We start from the raw sequence: 15,580 nt of genomic DNA, 5'->3' as shown, positions 1-15,580 counted from the left end.
TACGCAACCCACACATGGACAGAACCCACATAACAACAATGGAGGACATCGATAACATTACTATTATTAGCTGGCATGTTGAAGAAGTTGAAGAAGTGGAATATGTTGGCTGCGGCGCTGCTATGGCTGTTACCAGCATGGTTGCCATGTCGCTCTCGTGACTTCGTCACATTCTCTGGCCAATCAGTGGCCGGCCGTCTGCCGACGTCACCTTTTAGCATCGGCTCAGCCGCTTGGAACCTAGAGCGAGGCGGTACTAGAAAAAGCAGCCACTTCAGATACCATGTTTTCGCGGTGGAAACGCAAAAAATGCGAGTCGAGCCGAGTCGAGTCGTGTCGAGCTGGTACCATGCAGTGGAAGCGGCAAATAGTCTCTCTCCCCAGCTCAGTAATAACATAGTCTCGCTCCCTCTTGGTCTATAACGTAGTCCCTCTCCCTCCTGGACTATAACATAGTCTCTCTCCTCAGGTCAGTGTATACCATAGTCTCTCTCCCTCCTGGTCTATAACATAGTCTCTCTCCCTCCTGGTCTATAACATAGTCTCTCTCCCTCCTGGTCTATAACATAGGGCTGGGCGATATGGACCAAAAGTCATATCTCGATATCTTCAAGCAGAATATCGATATAAGATAAATATCGATATTTGTCGAAGGGGGGGGGGGGGGCGCAGATTTGATATTACTATTTCTACCATTCGGAATTGAATACAGTTTGATGGTTGAATAAACCGTGGACTAGACACTGCCTCCGCCTCGTATTTGAGGACATTATAATATATAACATCACGGCCAAAAGCTTTGTGCGCCTCCGAAATATTATGAACCGTAACGACTGCGTGGGGGGGGGGCGGACATGATTGTATGTATTCTTTAATATAGGTATTAGTGGGCAACTAACACAGTATTCAAAGACGTTCCCGAAATTCTGCCGTGCAGCCACGGTACCATGCGCTCTGTTTACAGTGGATGTATCGCAATGGCGAGGCGCACAAAGCCTTTAGCCATGTTCTGTAAATATTCTAGAACACACGTGACGGGAGGCATGTCGCAGTTCATGTACTTCAGCGAGTCAAAGCCAAAGTTCCTTTCCCCCAATTCCTTCTCAACCATGGCTCAGATAACCCCCAATACAGTCTCGTTGTGGAAATACAAGAGACGTCAAAGAACCGACAAGAAACCCTTGCGTTACAGTGTGTGTGTTCACACACACACATGTGGCGCTCGCACGGTCGTGTCTCATTGGCGGGCCAACGTCTCTGGGCGGGCCAGGCAGAGTAAGGGGAGGAGCTTAGATGCTTTGTGACAGACCACCTCCGCCTCGTATTTGAGAACATTATAATATATAATATCACGGCCAAAAGCTGTGTGCACCTCCGGAATATTATGGACAGAATTGCAACCCTTTGGTTGTGACAGTTTTTAAGCACTCTCCACAAATTACGTGATTTTGTAATTCGTCAGACAACTTATATCCAAACCATCCATACTATGGAGCCGTTGGTCTTTCGCTTGCAAACAAGCTCCTCGGAGCTGCATGCGCAGGCGGACTTCATAGCTGTGTTCGAAATCGTTCCCTATCACGGATATAGTGCACTATATAGGGTGCTCGCCATTTTGTAGTGGTGTTCGAATTCTCAGTGGTTAATTTCATGCACAATATAGTGCACTTAAAATACCCAATGAATAGTGAACGATTTCGAACACGGCTCATGTTTCAAAAAGTGACGTGAGTCAGTGGAGGGGGGGGCAGGCAGAGACTGTGTGTGTGAGCCGGAGGCAGAGCGGGAGAGACATAAGCAGAGTTACGAAATAGCAGGCGGCAGGCGCGGTTCGAAACTGGTGTTATTTGGAACAAATGTGCTGTAATTTCAACGCAAATTAAATGATATCGATATTGACGATATGGTAGGGCTGGGCGATATATCGAATATATGCGATGTATCGCGAGATGTTCTCCAGGGGATGTATAAAATGCCCATATCGCGAACATCGAATATAAATTGGGACGCAATGTTTCTTTTTGCCGCCGCCGGCATACTCGTTGTGCTTTCACGCGACGGGGTGACAAGATCTCATACAAAGTGAACGTAGAGACGCGTATCTGCCAATCAGCGTTCAACAGCGTGGCCACTGAGTGACATGTGTAACGTAACAGCCAACCAGCGTTCAACCGTCAAACTCGGTGCAGTGCAGTCCGGGGTGAACTGCAGCACGGAGGAGAAAGTGATTGTTGCCGTTTGCGACTCCCGGAGCTCTATATAATAATATATAATATAATTGGTTATATAATATCACGGATAAAGCTCTGTGCGCATCCTGATGGCCGTAGCGTGGGGAGCTCATAGGGATTGGGCTTCTCGGGTTTTTTTAACGCACAGCGTTCCCTTCTCTCGCTATTTCCGGTGGCTCTCTAAACTCACTCCCCCCGCCCATTGCGAGTCCACGAGATTCTCATGGACGCGCGTGTGTGACGTAGTCTGGAAGGCGCGCTGCTGTAGGTGCGTGTACCTCCGACCGGTGAGTGAGAACAGCCAGAAAGAGAAAAAAGGATGGAAACTGAGGATTTGGTTTCGAAAAAGAATAGCACTGGATCCTTCGTCTGGCAGTGTTTATATAATAATTATTATTCAAACTGTTAATGAATAATTAACGGTTTGAATAAATGCTGTGTTGGTAAATCTAACTTGCTGTGATTTTCCTTTTCTTATGTGCAAGTTCTAAATTGTTCCAATAGAAAGCACTGATGAGTTTAAACAATATGTTGTTTCATGTAATCTACATGCAGACTTATGTTTCAGTAATACTAGAATTATTACTGACGTAACATTATGCCAGACATGGTTGAATCGAGCATTTATGATGTGCTCTAGAGGAGATTCAAAATATATCGAGATATATATCGTGTATCGAGATATAGTAAAAAAATATCGAGATATTCATTTTGGCCCATATCGCCCAGCCCTACGATATGGTCTCGTTTCATATCGCGTTTGAAAAAATATCGATATATTTTAAATATCGATATATCGCCCAGCCCTCTCTCTCTCTCCCTCCTGGTCTATAACATAGTCTCTCTCCCCAGCTCAGTGTATAACATAGTCTCTCTCCCCAGGTCAGTGTGTAACATAGTCTCTCTCCCCAGGTCAGTGTATAACATAGTCTCTCTTAGGGATGCACCGATCCGCTTTTTTCACCTCCGATACCGATACCGATATCTGAGGTTTAGTATCGGCCGATACCGATCCGATACCGATATAGAAAAACAGCGCGAAATTATGGCTACAAACTGTAAGTTTCATTGAGGGGAAAAGACTGGGATCATGAGACTTGAATTTTTGGAGGTGCTTTATAAGGTTTGTGGTATTAAAGCTAGAAGGTTTAGTACCACCCCTCGGGACATTTACTTTGCATATGTTGCATGTAGCCGTGGAGCCTTTTGCTCGCTCCATTTTGCAATCACTGTAGGCTCCGCACGGCGTGTTGCTTGTTTATGACGTCACTCACAGCACACAGCATAGAAACTGAATAGATCAGCCAATAGATAGATAGATACACTTTTATTAATCCCGTGAGAACATTTTCGTGGGAAATTCAATTATCAAAGCAGCAAGGTAGTAGGAATAGGATTCAAGTATGTACATAAACGTAAAAAATATATATATATATATATTTTTTTAAATATGGATCGGCCCATTTGTCACCGATACCCGATCTAGAAATGTCTTCAATATCGGTACCGATACAAATATCGGATCGGTGCATCCCTAGTCTCTCTCCCTCCTTGTCTATAACATAGTCTCTCTCCCTCCTTGTCTATAACATAGTCTCTCTCCCCAGCTCAGTGTATAACATAGTCTCTCTCCCCAGCTCAGTGTATAACATAGTCTCTCACCCCAGGTCAGTGTATAACATAGTCTCTCTCCCTCCTTGTCTATAACATAGTCTCTCTCCCTCCTTGTCTATAACATAATCTCTCTCCCCAGCTCAGTGTATAACATAGTCTCTCTCCCCAGGTCAGTGTATAACATAGTCTCTCTCCCTCCTTGTCTATAACATAGTCTCTCTCCCCAGGTCAGTGTGTAACATAGTCTCTCTCCCTCCTTGTCTATAACATAGTCTCTCTCCCTCCTTGTCTATAACATAGTCTCTCTCCCCAGGTCAGTGTGTAACATAGTCTCTCTCCCTCCTTGTCTATAACATAGTCTCTCTCCCTCCTGGTCTATAACATAGTCTCTCTCCCTCCTTGTCTATAACATAGTCTCTCTCCCTCCTGGTCTATAACATAGTCTCTCTCCCTCCTGGTCTATAACATAGTCTCTCTCCCTCCTTGTCTATAACATAGTCTCTCTCCCCAGGTCAGTGTACGATGGAGAGGAGCATGGTGTGTTCATGGGGAAGCTGGACGGGAGGATCCGGAGCCATGACCGGGACATTGAGAGGATGTGTAACCACCACTTTCAGGGCTTTGTGGACTCCATCACTGAGCTGCTCAAAGTCCGCGGAGAGGCACACAAACTCAAGGTGAGGGAGGGGGGGGTGTGTGTGTGTGTGTGTGTGTGTGTCAAGCGCCGCTTGAACAAATTTTGGGCATCAAATATTAATTCAATAATAAAAACAAATATCTCTATACTCTATATATTTTTTAAACTTTCAAATATAAATGAACTATTCAAATAAATGTAAGCGAATCTCGCGCTTATCGCCTGGGCCTACTCGTATTTTATAACAGAATGTGCTTGTAATGCATGTTAAAAAACAATCAGCCGGGGAAGCAAATAATGCGGCATATTCCTATGATAATCGAGGAATAATAATACTCAACCTATACAGTCTAGTGAAGACGAGCTTAATGCTCAGTCCTTTCACAAACATGACCTATGTATTAAGAGGATTCAATTATACCAGAGTTATACTTTTAGTTGAGTTTGGTTTAGTTTAATTCGACCAAATTGATTCACAACATTGCATGCATACATACATACACAAGTTAAAAACACACACTCTCCATCACCACGGTCTGGTGTAATGTGTGTATGAAGATAAAAGTGTCTTCATACACTCTTATTATTTAAACGTCCACCTCTTCATCATCTCCATGTCAAAGGTCCCCCTCTAAAAAACCGCCAAGATGTGTGTTTTTAATAAAACATTCAAATCTGGTCCATTCTTAGACTGGCTGATCCTCCCATGATGCATCTGGGTGGACACTCCCACTTGGGATGTCACTTTTGTAGGTCAACATTAAAATAGATTGTTATGGCTTATTAACATCACTGACCAGAACACAGGTTGAATCTATCACTCCTGCTCCAATATTCTCAAATCCATACCCCACCTCCAGAGTCAGGTGACGGAGACAGACCGACGCCTCCAGCAAGATGGGAAAGGGGTGAGTTGATTGGCTAATGGATGTTGCTATTAAACCAATCAGGTGACCAAAATGAACATAATGAAGCAACCTACATGTCTCTCTCTCTCTCTGTCTCTCTGTCTCTGTCTGTACATCACTGTTTCTATTCAGCTGATGGCTTCTATGGAGGAACTAAGACAATGTCGTATACAGCAGAAAAACATTGCTAGCACCATTGACAAGCTACAAATGTGTCTACCTGGTAATAGCCACCAACATACACGCACCGCACACATATTTAAATGCACACGCAATGTTACTGTCACACTCATACAGAAACGTATTTGTTCATTTTCCAGTTCTGGAGATGTACAGCAAACTACAGGAGCAGATGGAGGCCAAAAGGTGTGTGTGTGTGTGTGTGTGTGTTTTGATGAAGGATGAATAATAACTTGGTGGAGGTCATACAGTGTTGGGTTTGACCACTAGGGGGAGCCAAAGCACTATGAGTTCTTGTAGTTCAGTGACTTGAACTTGGTAGGAACTAGAGGTCTTCGTAGGTCTACCCGAGCCGGCCTGGGACCAGCACAGGTTAGGGTCCACATCTTATTATCATCAACTGGGACGGGTCGGTTCCCATTCTAGTGCCTGCCCCTGGTCTGGCTACAATTATTGTAATATCAGATTGGATCAGTTACTACTTACATGATGATGACGCTGACCATTGGGATCAGATAACAAGTGCGGAAAATAAGGGGACGATTCCAAAATAGCACGAATTACGTGAAGAAAGCGTTGAGCAGCGCCAGTGAGTGGAGTCAGTGGAGGAAAGGCCCGCGCTACAGATAAAGGGTATTACGTGTGGCAGATGTTGATGCTGGGCACGCACCAGACCACTTAACAAATTTTAAAAACAGGAGAGAAGTTAAAGTTACTAATAATATTTAACAGCACACCATAGACAAACCAATGACTAAATTGGGGACCAAAAGTGCTTATAAGTCTTGCATATCAGGTGACCGGAGAGGGGCCCCGAACCACAGGTTGGGAACTACTGTCTTTCTTATTGGGTTTACTCTCATTACGTGTGTGTGTGTGTGTGTGTGTGTGTGTGTCAGGTACTACCCAGCCCTGAGGACCCTGGGCCAGCTGGAGCAGACCTGTCTGCCCAGAGCCGGACAGTACCGGTTCTGTGGTCTGATGGCCGACAGCACCCCTCTACTCCGCTCACAAATCAGAGACACGGCCATGACCCACCTCCGAGACTTCCTCGAGAGTATCCGCAAGCACTCTGACAGGCTGGGGGAGACCGCCATAAAACAGGTAATACACACAAACACTCACACACACTCACACACACACACATACACACTGTGTTTTGGTGTAGTTTTCCTGCTGGCCTCTAGGTGTCAGCAGAACCATTCAGTCTCTAACCAACAGTAGCCTTCACTAAAATTACTGGGACCACTTCGACTGGGATCTCAAATCTTAAAACTCTGCTTTACGTCTGACTTCCCTCCTCTGTCTGTTGCTCTACCAATCCTCCCCTCTCTCCCTCCCTTCCTCCAAAATAAGGATTCTCTGAACAGCATCCCAGATGTAAAAATACATGGGGGGAGAGAGAGAGAGAGAGAGAGAGAGAGAGAGAGAGAGAGAGAGAGAGAGAGAGAGAGAGAGAGAGAGAGAGAGAGAGAGAGAGAGAGAGAGAGAGAGAGAGAGAGAGAGAGAGAGAGAGAGAGAGAGAGAGAGAGAGAATTAAGTCTGAGAGGAAAGGAGGACTTACAATGGCCCCATTGTCTGCTGCCCAATGGAGGGAGGGATACTGGAGGAGGGATGGAATGGTAAGAGGATAAATGTGGAGGGAGAGAGAGATCGATGGAGGGAGAGATGGACAGAATCAGATATCGAAACAGAGGGAGAGATGGAGGGATAGAGATGGAGTGAGAGAGAGGAAGGTGGAGGGTAAGAGGCAGAGCAGCAGGCAGAGCGCGGCAGGAAATACATTCATCATATGTATCAAGAATTGTGACAGGGAGGAGAGGTGTTGTCATGGTGAGAGGAGATGTATATCTTTGTAGAGGACTCTCTCTCTCAATCTCTGTTTTCATCTCTCCCTCTGTCACTTTTTTTAGTCCTTCTGTTTTCCTGTGATTCTCTCCCTTAATCCCCTCCCTGTGGTTCCAGTAGGACGGACACACACACACACACACACACACACACACACACACACACACACACACACACACACACACACACACACACACACACACGTATGCAGAGGCCCATATGCACATATATGAGAACGCCCGTACACACTGGCGCACACTCTCTAATCGGAAACAGATTGCTTCGTCTGTGAAGTGGAATAAGATTGATTACCTATATCTAGTTACTGAACACACACAGACATACGCACACACTCACACTCACACTCACACACACACACACACACACACACACACACACACACACACACAGACACAGACACAGACACACACACACACACACACATACGCACACACACACACACACAGGGTGAGAGTGGCTGAAGAGTCCATGCTGGGTTAGTGTATTGAACCATCACAAGACAAACCAAAATAGAGTGTGCGTGTGCGTGCGCGTGTCCGCGCTGCCAGAAGGTGAGCCATGCCAGTTCCAGGTCTACTGTAGTTGTCGTCCCTCGATTTTTCTTGACTAACTCTACTACAATTATAAATGTAGAAAACGGTACAATATTTTACAGTTTTAAATGACAATGAAGTGTCTTTACAACACATTTTCATCAAATTAACCTAGCGCAGGTTTTTTAAGACATTTGGATAATCTTGGAATGAGGACTTCCTCCTTTGAATTGTTATTATTTGAAATGTTTTCTAAATGTTTAATTATTGAAATATTGGTTCCATAACCTAAACTACTACTATGACTTAAGTAATACAAGGTCAACTTATCTAAAAACTAAAGGCTGGTTTAATTGAGATCAAAGGTGTTGACTTTGAGGGGGCGGGCTGCACACGGGGCTAATTAGCATGAAGCTAGCTGCATGTCAGCCGTGTTGCTGTGCATCGCACGTTGCGGTTACAAACCCGGACCGTCAATTGGCTCTTTTTTTTTTAATCTCTTTCTGTCTGTCTCTGCCTCTTTCTCTCTCGCTCTCACTCACTTTCTCCGTCTGCCTCTCCATCTTCTCTCTGCCCATCCCGCTCTCACTTTTTCAAAAACCCTACACTTGTCCCAAAAGTTCCTTCTAAATCCCTCCCCTCACCCCCTCTTTTCTCCCGCTCCATGATGACGCACAGTCGTCCTCTTGAAAACCACTTCCCTCCCGCTCTGATCCCGCTCCCCCTGGGGAAACAAAGCCCCCCCCGAGACAAAAGGTTCCTACCCGTCGCCCAAGTAAACAGTGAAGTGGACCCACAATGCAACACAACGCCTTTGACAATCAACGCGTCCCACACCTCTTATTCCTCTCTCGCCGCCACCGACGCACTGCCTCTCACCCACTCCGACACAGGTTTGACGTGGGGTGACGGAGGCAGTGACGTAGGTGGCCGTGGGAGCCCATTCGGGGGCCCGGGGGCCCGTGCGGATCGACCTCATGTTTTCCTCCTTTCTTCTCTTTATGAACTATTCTGGGTACGCAGTGGGGTTCATTTGAATCGCCAACGTACGTGGTTCGCCCTCCAACCTTTTCCCCTCTGTTGCCCCGTTCTATTCTACTCCTCCTCTCTCCCCTCCTCCCTCCACCGTGGTGTGGAGGGTTCAGGTGGCTGAAGCAGACTCAGGTGTTTTCTAAGGAGAAAAGTATTTTGTCCCTCCTCCCGCTTACAGACTCCTAACAATCCCACTGACTGGTTTCACAGAGGTATGCGTCAGTGTGTGTTTGTGTGTGTGTGTGGTTTTATGTTGTTGTCTGTTCCCATGGCAGTTATCTGTTTGAACCGAGGAAGCTTCCCCTCATTTAGAGAGTGTGTGTGTGTGTGTGTGTGTTTTTTTGTGTGTGTGTGCATGTGTGCGTGTGCGCATGTGTGCCTGTGTGTATATCAGTCAGCATGGAAACGCAAAACAATGCCATCTTTGATCTGATGCCCAACGCACACAAACAGACGCGAACAAACCCAGCGGTTTTCCTCATTAAGTAGGTGTGTGTGTGTGTGTGTGTGTGTGTGTGTGTGTGCGCGTGTGTGCGTGTGTGGAGACGGTGTGCTTAGGAGTCGGGGTTGCCGTGTCTCCCGTGGATCCGTTTGACCCGGGCATTGCTCTGGTCCGACCAGGACACAGACGGGTCTAAAATACCCTGTATCCTCGCTTTGTTCAAACAGGCCCGGACGTGAGGGGGTGAGGGGCTGGTATTACCGGCAATACACCCTCCTATATATATTTATATATATATTCCACCCATTTTTCCAAAATGCTTTTTAAATGCCTCACATAGGGGGAAGTTCACTTTGGGGGTTCAGCAGCTAATTTCACCGTTGTTAAATTCAAGCCATGGATATATCCTTAGCCAGTTAGCGTGAAACTGGTCTTTGAACTACAATAAGTTTACCGTAACCTGTCTGAGGAACCCGAGGGCTTAATGTTGTTACGGTTGACATGAATGGCGCAGCCACGAGCTTTACGGTTTATCCAAACAGGTTCCACTTCAGGTGATGTTGCGTTAGATTTAAGTTTCAGTCAGCGGTCTGTATTTGCATTCCTTCAAGTTCACATAATTGAAAGCAGTCAGGGTTTCCCACAGGAAGATGTTTAGTGGAGGGGGAGATGCCTCTGAGGAAGAGGCAAGCAGTGGACAAGCAGTAGGGCTGTACCCTAAAATTGTAATGGTTGAATTATCGTTCAAAGTAGACTCTCGCAATCAAACAATCGTGGGTTGGAAGCATCATGCGTTATAATAGCACATGACAGAATTCCTCCAACCAATCAGAGAAGAGATCTCCTGATTGGTCAGAAATGAATCAGGAGTGGTCTAAAAGCTACGTCTGATACAACACAGTGAACTGGGAAACAGATATTCAAACATTTCACTCTCTTATCCCGGAGTGAAATTGCCATTTATAACCAAGATGATGACATTTCTCTGAATGTGTGTTTTTATTTCCTGCATTAGAAGCGCTAGATTGGCGAGAATTTAATAAATAATAAACAGACTGAAATTCTGGCCCTTTATATATACCATCATGGTTATTCTAACCTCTGTCTATCTGTCTGTCTCTCTGTTTTATGTCTGTCCGTCAGGCCCAGGTGCAGCGATCATTGGACAGCTCCCCCTCCGTACATCCCAGGGCCCTGATTGGCCGACGCATCAGGAAGGAGTTGTCGTTAGGGGCGGGGACCGAGAGTAACGGACAGGGGGGCAGTCCACTGTCGGAGCAGGACTCTGGGATCCTGGACGTAGAAGATGATGAGGAGGAGGAGGAAGAGGAGGTGAGGAGGTCAACACCCAAAGTGGTCGCACTTTGTTTTCCTATGCAGATCATCCTGTAAATGATATTCAATTTGTTCATAATTAGTTTAGCATCTCAAAAAACATCTTCTTGTCTCTTTGACCTCCCTAATCAGAGAGAACCCAGATATGGTTGAAAATCTGTTTGAGAACAACCAATCAGTGATGAGCTTGGGAAGTGTACACAACATCTTACCGATTGGTCCACCGCCAGAACACCATGCTCTCTGAAGAAGACCTGATCCCCAGAGTGTCCTGCTCCCTTATTGGTCCGCTATCAATGCGGCCTGCTCACTGATTGGTCCACCATAATAGCACCTGCTCCCTGATTGGTCCACTATCAATGCGGCCTGCTCACTGATTAGTCCAATATAAGAGCATCCTGCACCTTGATTGGTCCACCATAATAGCGTCCTGCTCCCTGATTAGTCGGCCATAATAGCATCCTACTCTCTGATTGGTCCGCCATAATAGCATCCTGCTTCCTGATTAGTCTGACATAATAGAATTGTGCTCCCTGATTGGTCCACCATAAAAGCATCCTGCTCCCTGATTGGTCCAGCATGAAGAATCATGCAACCTGCACAAGAGTGCGGCGTCTCCATCAGTGCCTGGCATGGCCGGCCGGGCGCCAAGGTCGTTAGGGGCGTTAAAGTGGCCCCGCATTGTGCTGCTCTGCCCCGAGCAGAACTCCCTTGTTTTGATGTTTGTTGTTGCAGGAAACACCAACGCCAGATCACACACTCTTAGAGCAGTCACACAGGACGCCGTGGTCCCATTGGCCCGTCCACTTCCTGAGAACTCTGCCCAGCCCGCTCCTCTGGAAGTCACCTTGGCCCCCAACAAAGGCCTCACCCCCCCCGGTTGCCAAGGTTACGACCTTGTTGGCGGCGATGCCAGCCAGAGAACCACCCTGAGACGCACACATGCACACACGCACACACACACACACCAACGTATGACCGGGGGTTGCTCTCTGCGGCGCATCCCATGGGCGTTGATCATTGTTGTGGAACGCGCGTGTGTGCGTACAAGCGTTCACATGTTCGGTGTTTGGGATCAAAGCTGGCATTGTGTTTGTTTCAAATGATTTTAACAGGGCACACATTCCAACAGGGCAGGATGTGTGTGTGTGTGTGTGTGTGTGTGTGTGTGTGTGTGTGTGTGTGTGTGTGTGTGTGTGTGTGTGTGTGTGTGTGTGTGTGTGTGTGTGTGTGTGTGTGTGTGTGTGTGTGTGTGTGTGTGTGTTCCAAGGATTGGAAGTTTCTGGTAACAACGTAAGAAACTTTTACAATGACCAATAATACTGCAATGAACAGACTAGTAATGCGATGCATAAACAATATACTATATATAATGTGTTTGGCGCTCCCTGCGTTTAGCCTTTGAGGCTTTTGAGACTCAAAGAAGGAAAGACTTTAACGGTGCTAAAGGACTAACTGATAAAGTACAGGCTGTTGCTGTGATAAAGGAAGGACACTGAAGCTGCTTGCTCACCGCCGCGCGGTGAAGGGCCAGGCCTTTTCAAATGCGGCTGCTGCTGCTGCCGCCAAAAGTTTCAACACAGGGAAAGCTGAGCGGTAGGGCATGATCTGTGCGTGTTCACGTGGGCGGCAACCGCTTCGTGGTCAACAGCCGCTTTTGGAACCGCCTCCCCTCTGCCGCCCTTCCCTCATTGAGATGTATGGAGGCCGCGAGTTGCCGCGCGGCGGTGTGAAACCAGCTTAGCTGTGATAAAGGCTTAGGGCGGACATAGAACAGACTGGGATCAAGGTCAGGCTAGCCTTGTGCATACTGTAGCTGATATAAAATTGGCTGTGATGAATGACAAGCTGACGAATAATGATAGACTATCTGCGTAAAAACAGACGGTTGTTGGAATCAAGGACGGAGTGTTGCTGGGACCAGCTGTGATAATGGACAGACTGTAGCTGTGATAAAGGACCAGCTGTGATAATGGACAGATTGTAGTCGTGATCAAGTGCAGACTAGCTGCAATACTGTTCAGACCAACTGTGATGTAAGACAGACTTTCAAAGTGAAAAGGGACAGACGGTTTGGGATGATAGAAGATAGAAAATGTATTTATTTCAGTGCTTTTGATGGTTTATGCCTGTCTGCCTGTTTGTCTGCCTGTCTACCTGTGGATCTTACTGTCTATCTGTCGGTCTGTCTGTCCTTTAGATACCAGGTGCTCAGGACTTGGTGGACTTCTCTCCGGTGTATCGCTGTCTTCACATCTACACGGTCCTGGTGAGTTCTACTGTATTGTACTCTAATGTAATGTAATGTAATGCTATGTTATGCTTCACCCTGAAACTACCCTCCCCTACCCTCATAACCTTTCACCAAGACCCCCCCCCCCCATCACGCCATTGGTTACCTCTACCCTCACACTCGCCCCCCCTGCCTCCATGCTGGTGCAACTCCCCGGTCCATCCAGCGGGCCGGGATCAACAGGAGTCGGATGATTCTGAGTCTGATGGAACCCGATGGAAGTTTATAACGACCAGGCAGATGTGGAAAACGTGTGCGCTGTAATGATATCTTGCCGGGGTGGAGAGAGAGAGAGAAAGAGAGAGAGGGATGGATGGACTGTAACCGTACAAGGCAGAGGAGGGGAAGAGAGTGAAAAGTCAACAGGTTTTACATAACATGAGAAGGAGTTTGGTGCTGTAAGAGGACGCCTTGAATCTGGCTTCTCTCCCACCAGATTGACACAGAGAGGTGTGTGTGTGTGCTCGTGCACCCAACTGGCTGGGGTTGTGACCAGGTTAACTCTGTCCCAGGGGTGGGTGGGTGGGTGTGTGTGTGTGTGTGTGTGTGTGTGTGTGTGTGTGTGTGTGTGTGTGTGTGTGTGTGTGTGTGTGTGTGTGTGTGTGTGTGTGTGTGTGTGTGTGTGTGTGTGTGTGTGTGTGTGTGTGTCGGGGCTCTCCTAGGGGACAGGAAGTGCATGAACCCTGACAGGAAGGAGAAAGTGAGTGTGAGAGGGGGGGGGGGGGGGGGGGGGTGGGGGGGGGGAGGAGGTTAGAGAGAGGTTACGATAGACCCAGCAGTCACTCCCATTGCATTCTCAGAGAAGTACTAATAGTAGCGCAGTAGAACTAGTAATAGTACCTGTATAGTCCTGACTACTACTTCTTCCACATGTATAAAGTGCTCCAGTCTGGTTTATTTTCCCATTTAGTGTTCTTGTAGGAACATCAAGAATGTATTAGTCATGCATGCACACTCTCGTTTCAACACACACACAGACACAGACACAGACACACACACACACACACACACACACACACACACACAAATATGCGCGCACACTACACACACACAACATGCACGCACTCGCAGCATTTATTTATACAGTAAACTTGGATGTTCAATCCATTCTGCAATCAAGACCTGCTTTCTCTTGTGCTCTTTCTCTCCCTCTTCATCCCTCTCTCCCTCACTCTCTTTTCATCCCTCCTCTTTGCCTCTCTCGCCTCTCTCTCCTTCCTCCATCTCTCCTCTCTTCTTCCTCTTTTCATCCCTCTCTCATTCTCTTTTCGTCCCCAACTTCTTTACTCCCTCCTCCTCCTCCTCCATATTTACAGTGTATTCACTGAGCCGTAGAGAGTGGCAGCAGGCTTAAACAATCATCCTTTGTTACACCAACTCACTCACGCACACACACACACACACACACACACACACACACACACACACACACACACACACACACACACACACACACACACACCCGTGCGCCGTGGCCGCGTGGCGCGCTGGCGGGGTTGTGATGAATGTAAACATGGGCATTGGGCCCAGGGTTTCCAGACTGGCTGGTGGAGCCGCGGAGGCTGTGAGTGATGGATGATGCGGAGATCGCTTAGCTGCTCTGATGGAGCCAGGGATTCCTTCACTAGCCGGGCAGAGGACAGCCATCAATCAGGCTTCTCTCTCTCTCTCTCTCCTTTTATTTTTGTCTTTCGGTCTTTCACTCTGTTTCATTCCCTTTTTTATTTTTCGGCTTTTTCTCTTTCGTCCCTTTCTCCTTTCTTTCTGTCCTGCGCTAGTCTGTCGTTGTTTTTTCGTCCTCCCTTTCGTTCTTGGATTCCGTCTGCTGCGTAAGCAGCGACTACTGGTCAGATTCCAGGAAAAAGTATCCTGCATCAGACCAGAAGGTGCGGCTCCGAGTCTCCAAGAGTCACCGCTTCAGTGACATCTGGGGATCTTTATAATGTGCAGAGGATGTGTCATACAACTGGACTGATGTATGGGAACCTCGTCCTCTCATCTGTCCTAAACTAACCATAAAACGTAGCAGGCGAGATAAGGCGGTGCCGTCTGTTGCCCTGATGTACGGTTTTACAGTTTGGGGAGTAACGGGCAAAGGCTTAGTTATGGTTCCACGTTGACGCAACGCAAGGGGGTTTACAGACTCATTAGGTCCTCGCTGACCCTCCTTGCGTCCACCGCAAGGGCTTGACGTGCGCCTCCCAAACATTGTAACCATGCGTCCAGGCGACGCAGCTGCATGGGCTGTGATTGGTCCTCCCACTAAAACCCGACGCAGAACCGAAACAGGTTCACGACTGCGTCGAAGCGTCTGCTTGGTCATTGTGTTGTCGCGTTGGAACCATAGATGAGACTTAAGCTTGCGTCGCGTACGGCAACGGCCTCTTTTGGCTCTCTTGTGACGTAGAGACCCAAGGCTGCTGTTGAGGTTTATCTTGGCCTTAACTTGAACACTGTTTTAGCCTGGCAACGTCAGGAGGTGGGGGTCGCTGACTGAGCCATGATC

General features: G+C 47.3%; 1 protein-coding gene across 4 annotated transcripts in view; it reads left to right on the top strand.

Annotated features, from left to right (window-relative positions):
* Positions 1-15,580, top strand: part of exoc6b (exocyst complex component 6B) — a 35,266-nt gene that overhangs the window by 5,950 nt on the left and 13,736 nt on the right. For all 4 annotated transcript variants that reach the window (XM_056576284.1, XM_056576283.1, XM_056576282.1 and 1 more), the window contains exons 2-8: positions 4,357-4,522; positions 5,343-5,390; positions 5,523-5,613; positions 5,711-5,756; positions 6,470-6,674; positions 10,590-10,778; positions 12,982-13,050. In XM_056576284.1, the coding sequence (XP_056432259.1) occupies positions 4,357-4,522; positions 5,343-5,390; positions 5,523-5,613; positions 5,711-5,756; positions 6,470-6,674; positions 10,590-10,778; positions 12,982-13,050 (814 nt within the window). The remainder of the gene's footprint in view (positions 1-4,356; positions 4,523-5,342; positions 5,391-5,522; positions 5,614-5,710; positions 5,757-6,469; positions 6,675-10,589; positions 10,779-12,981; positions 13,051-15,580) is intronic.

The sequence above is a fragment of the Gadus chalcogrammus genome, chromosome 17, assembly GCF_026213295.1.
Source record: "Gadus chalcogrammus isolate NIFS_2021 chromosome 17, NIFS_Gcha_1.0, whole genome shotgun sequence".
Taxonomy (NCBI): Eukaryota; Metazoa; Chordata; class Actinopteri; order Gadiformes; family Gadidae; genus Gadus; species Gadus chalcogrammus.
The sequence above is the reverse complement of the archived record's forward strand: the minus strand, read 5'-3'. Positions and strand labels throughout refer to the sequence as shown.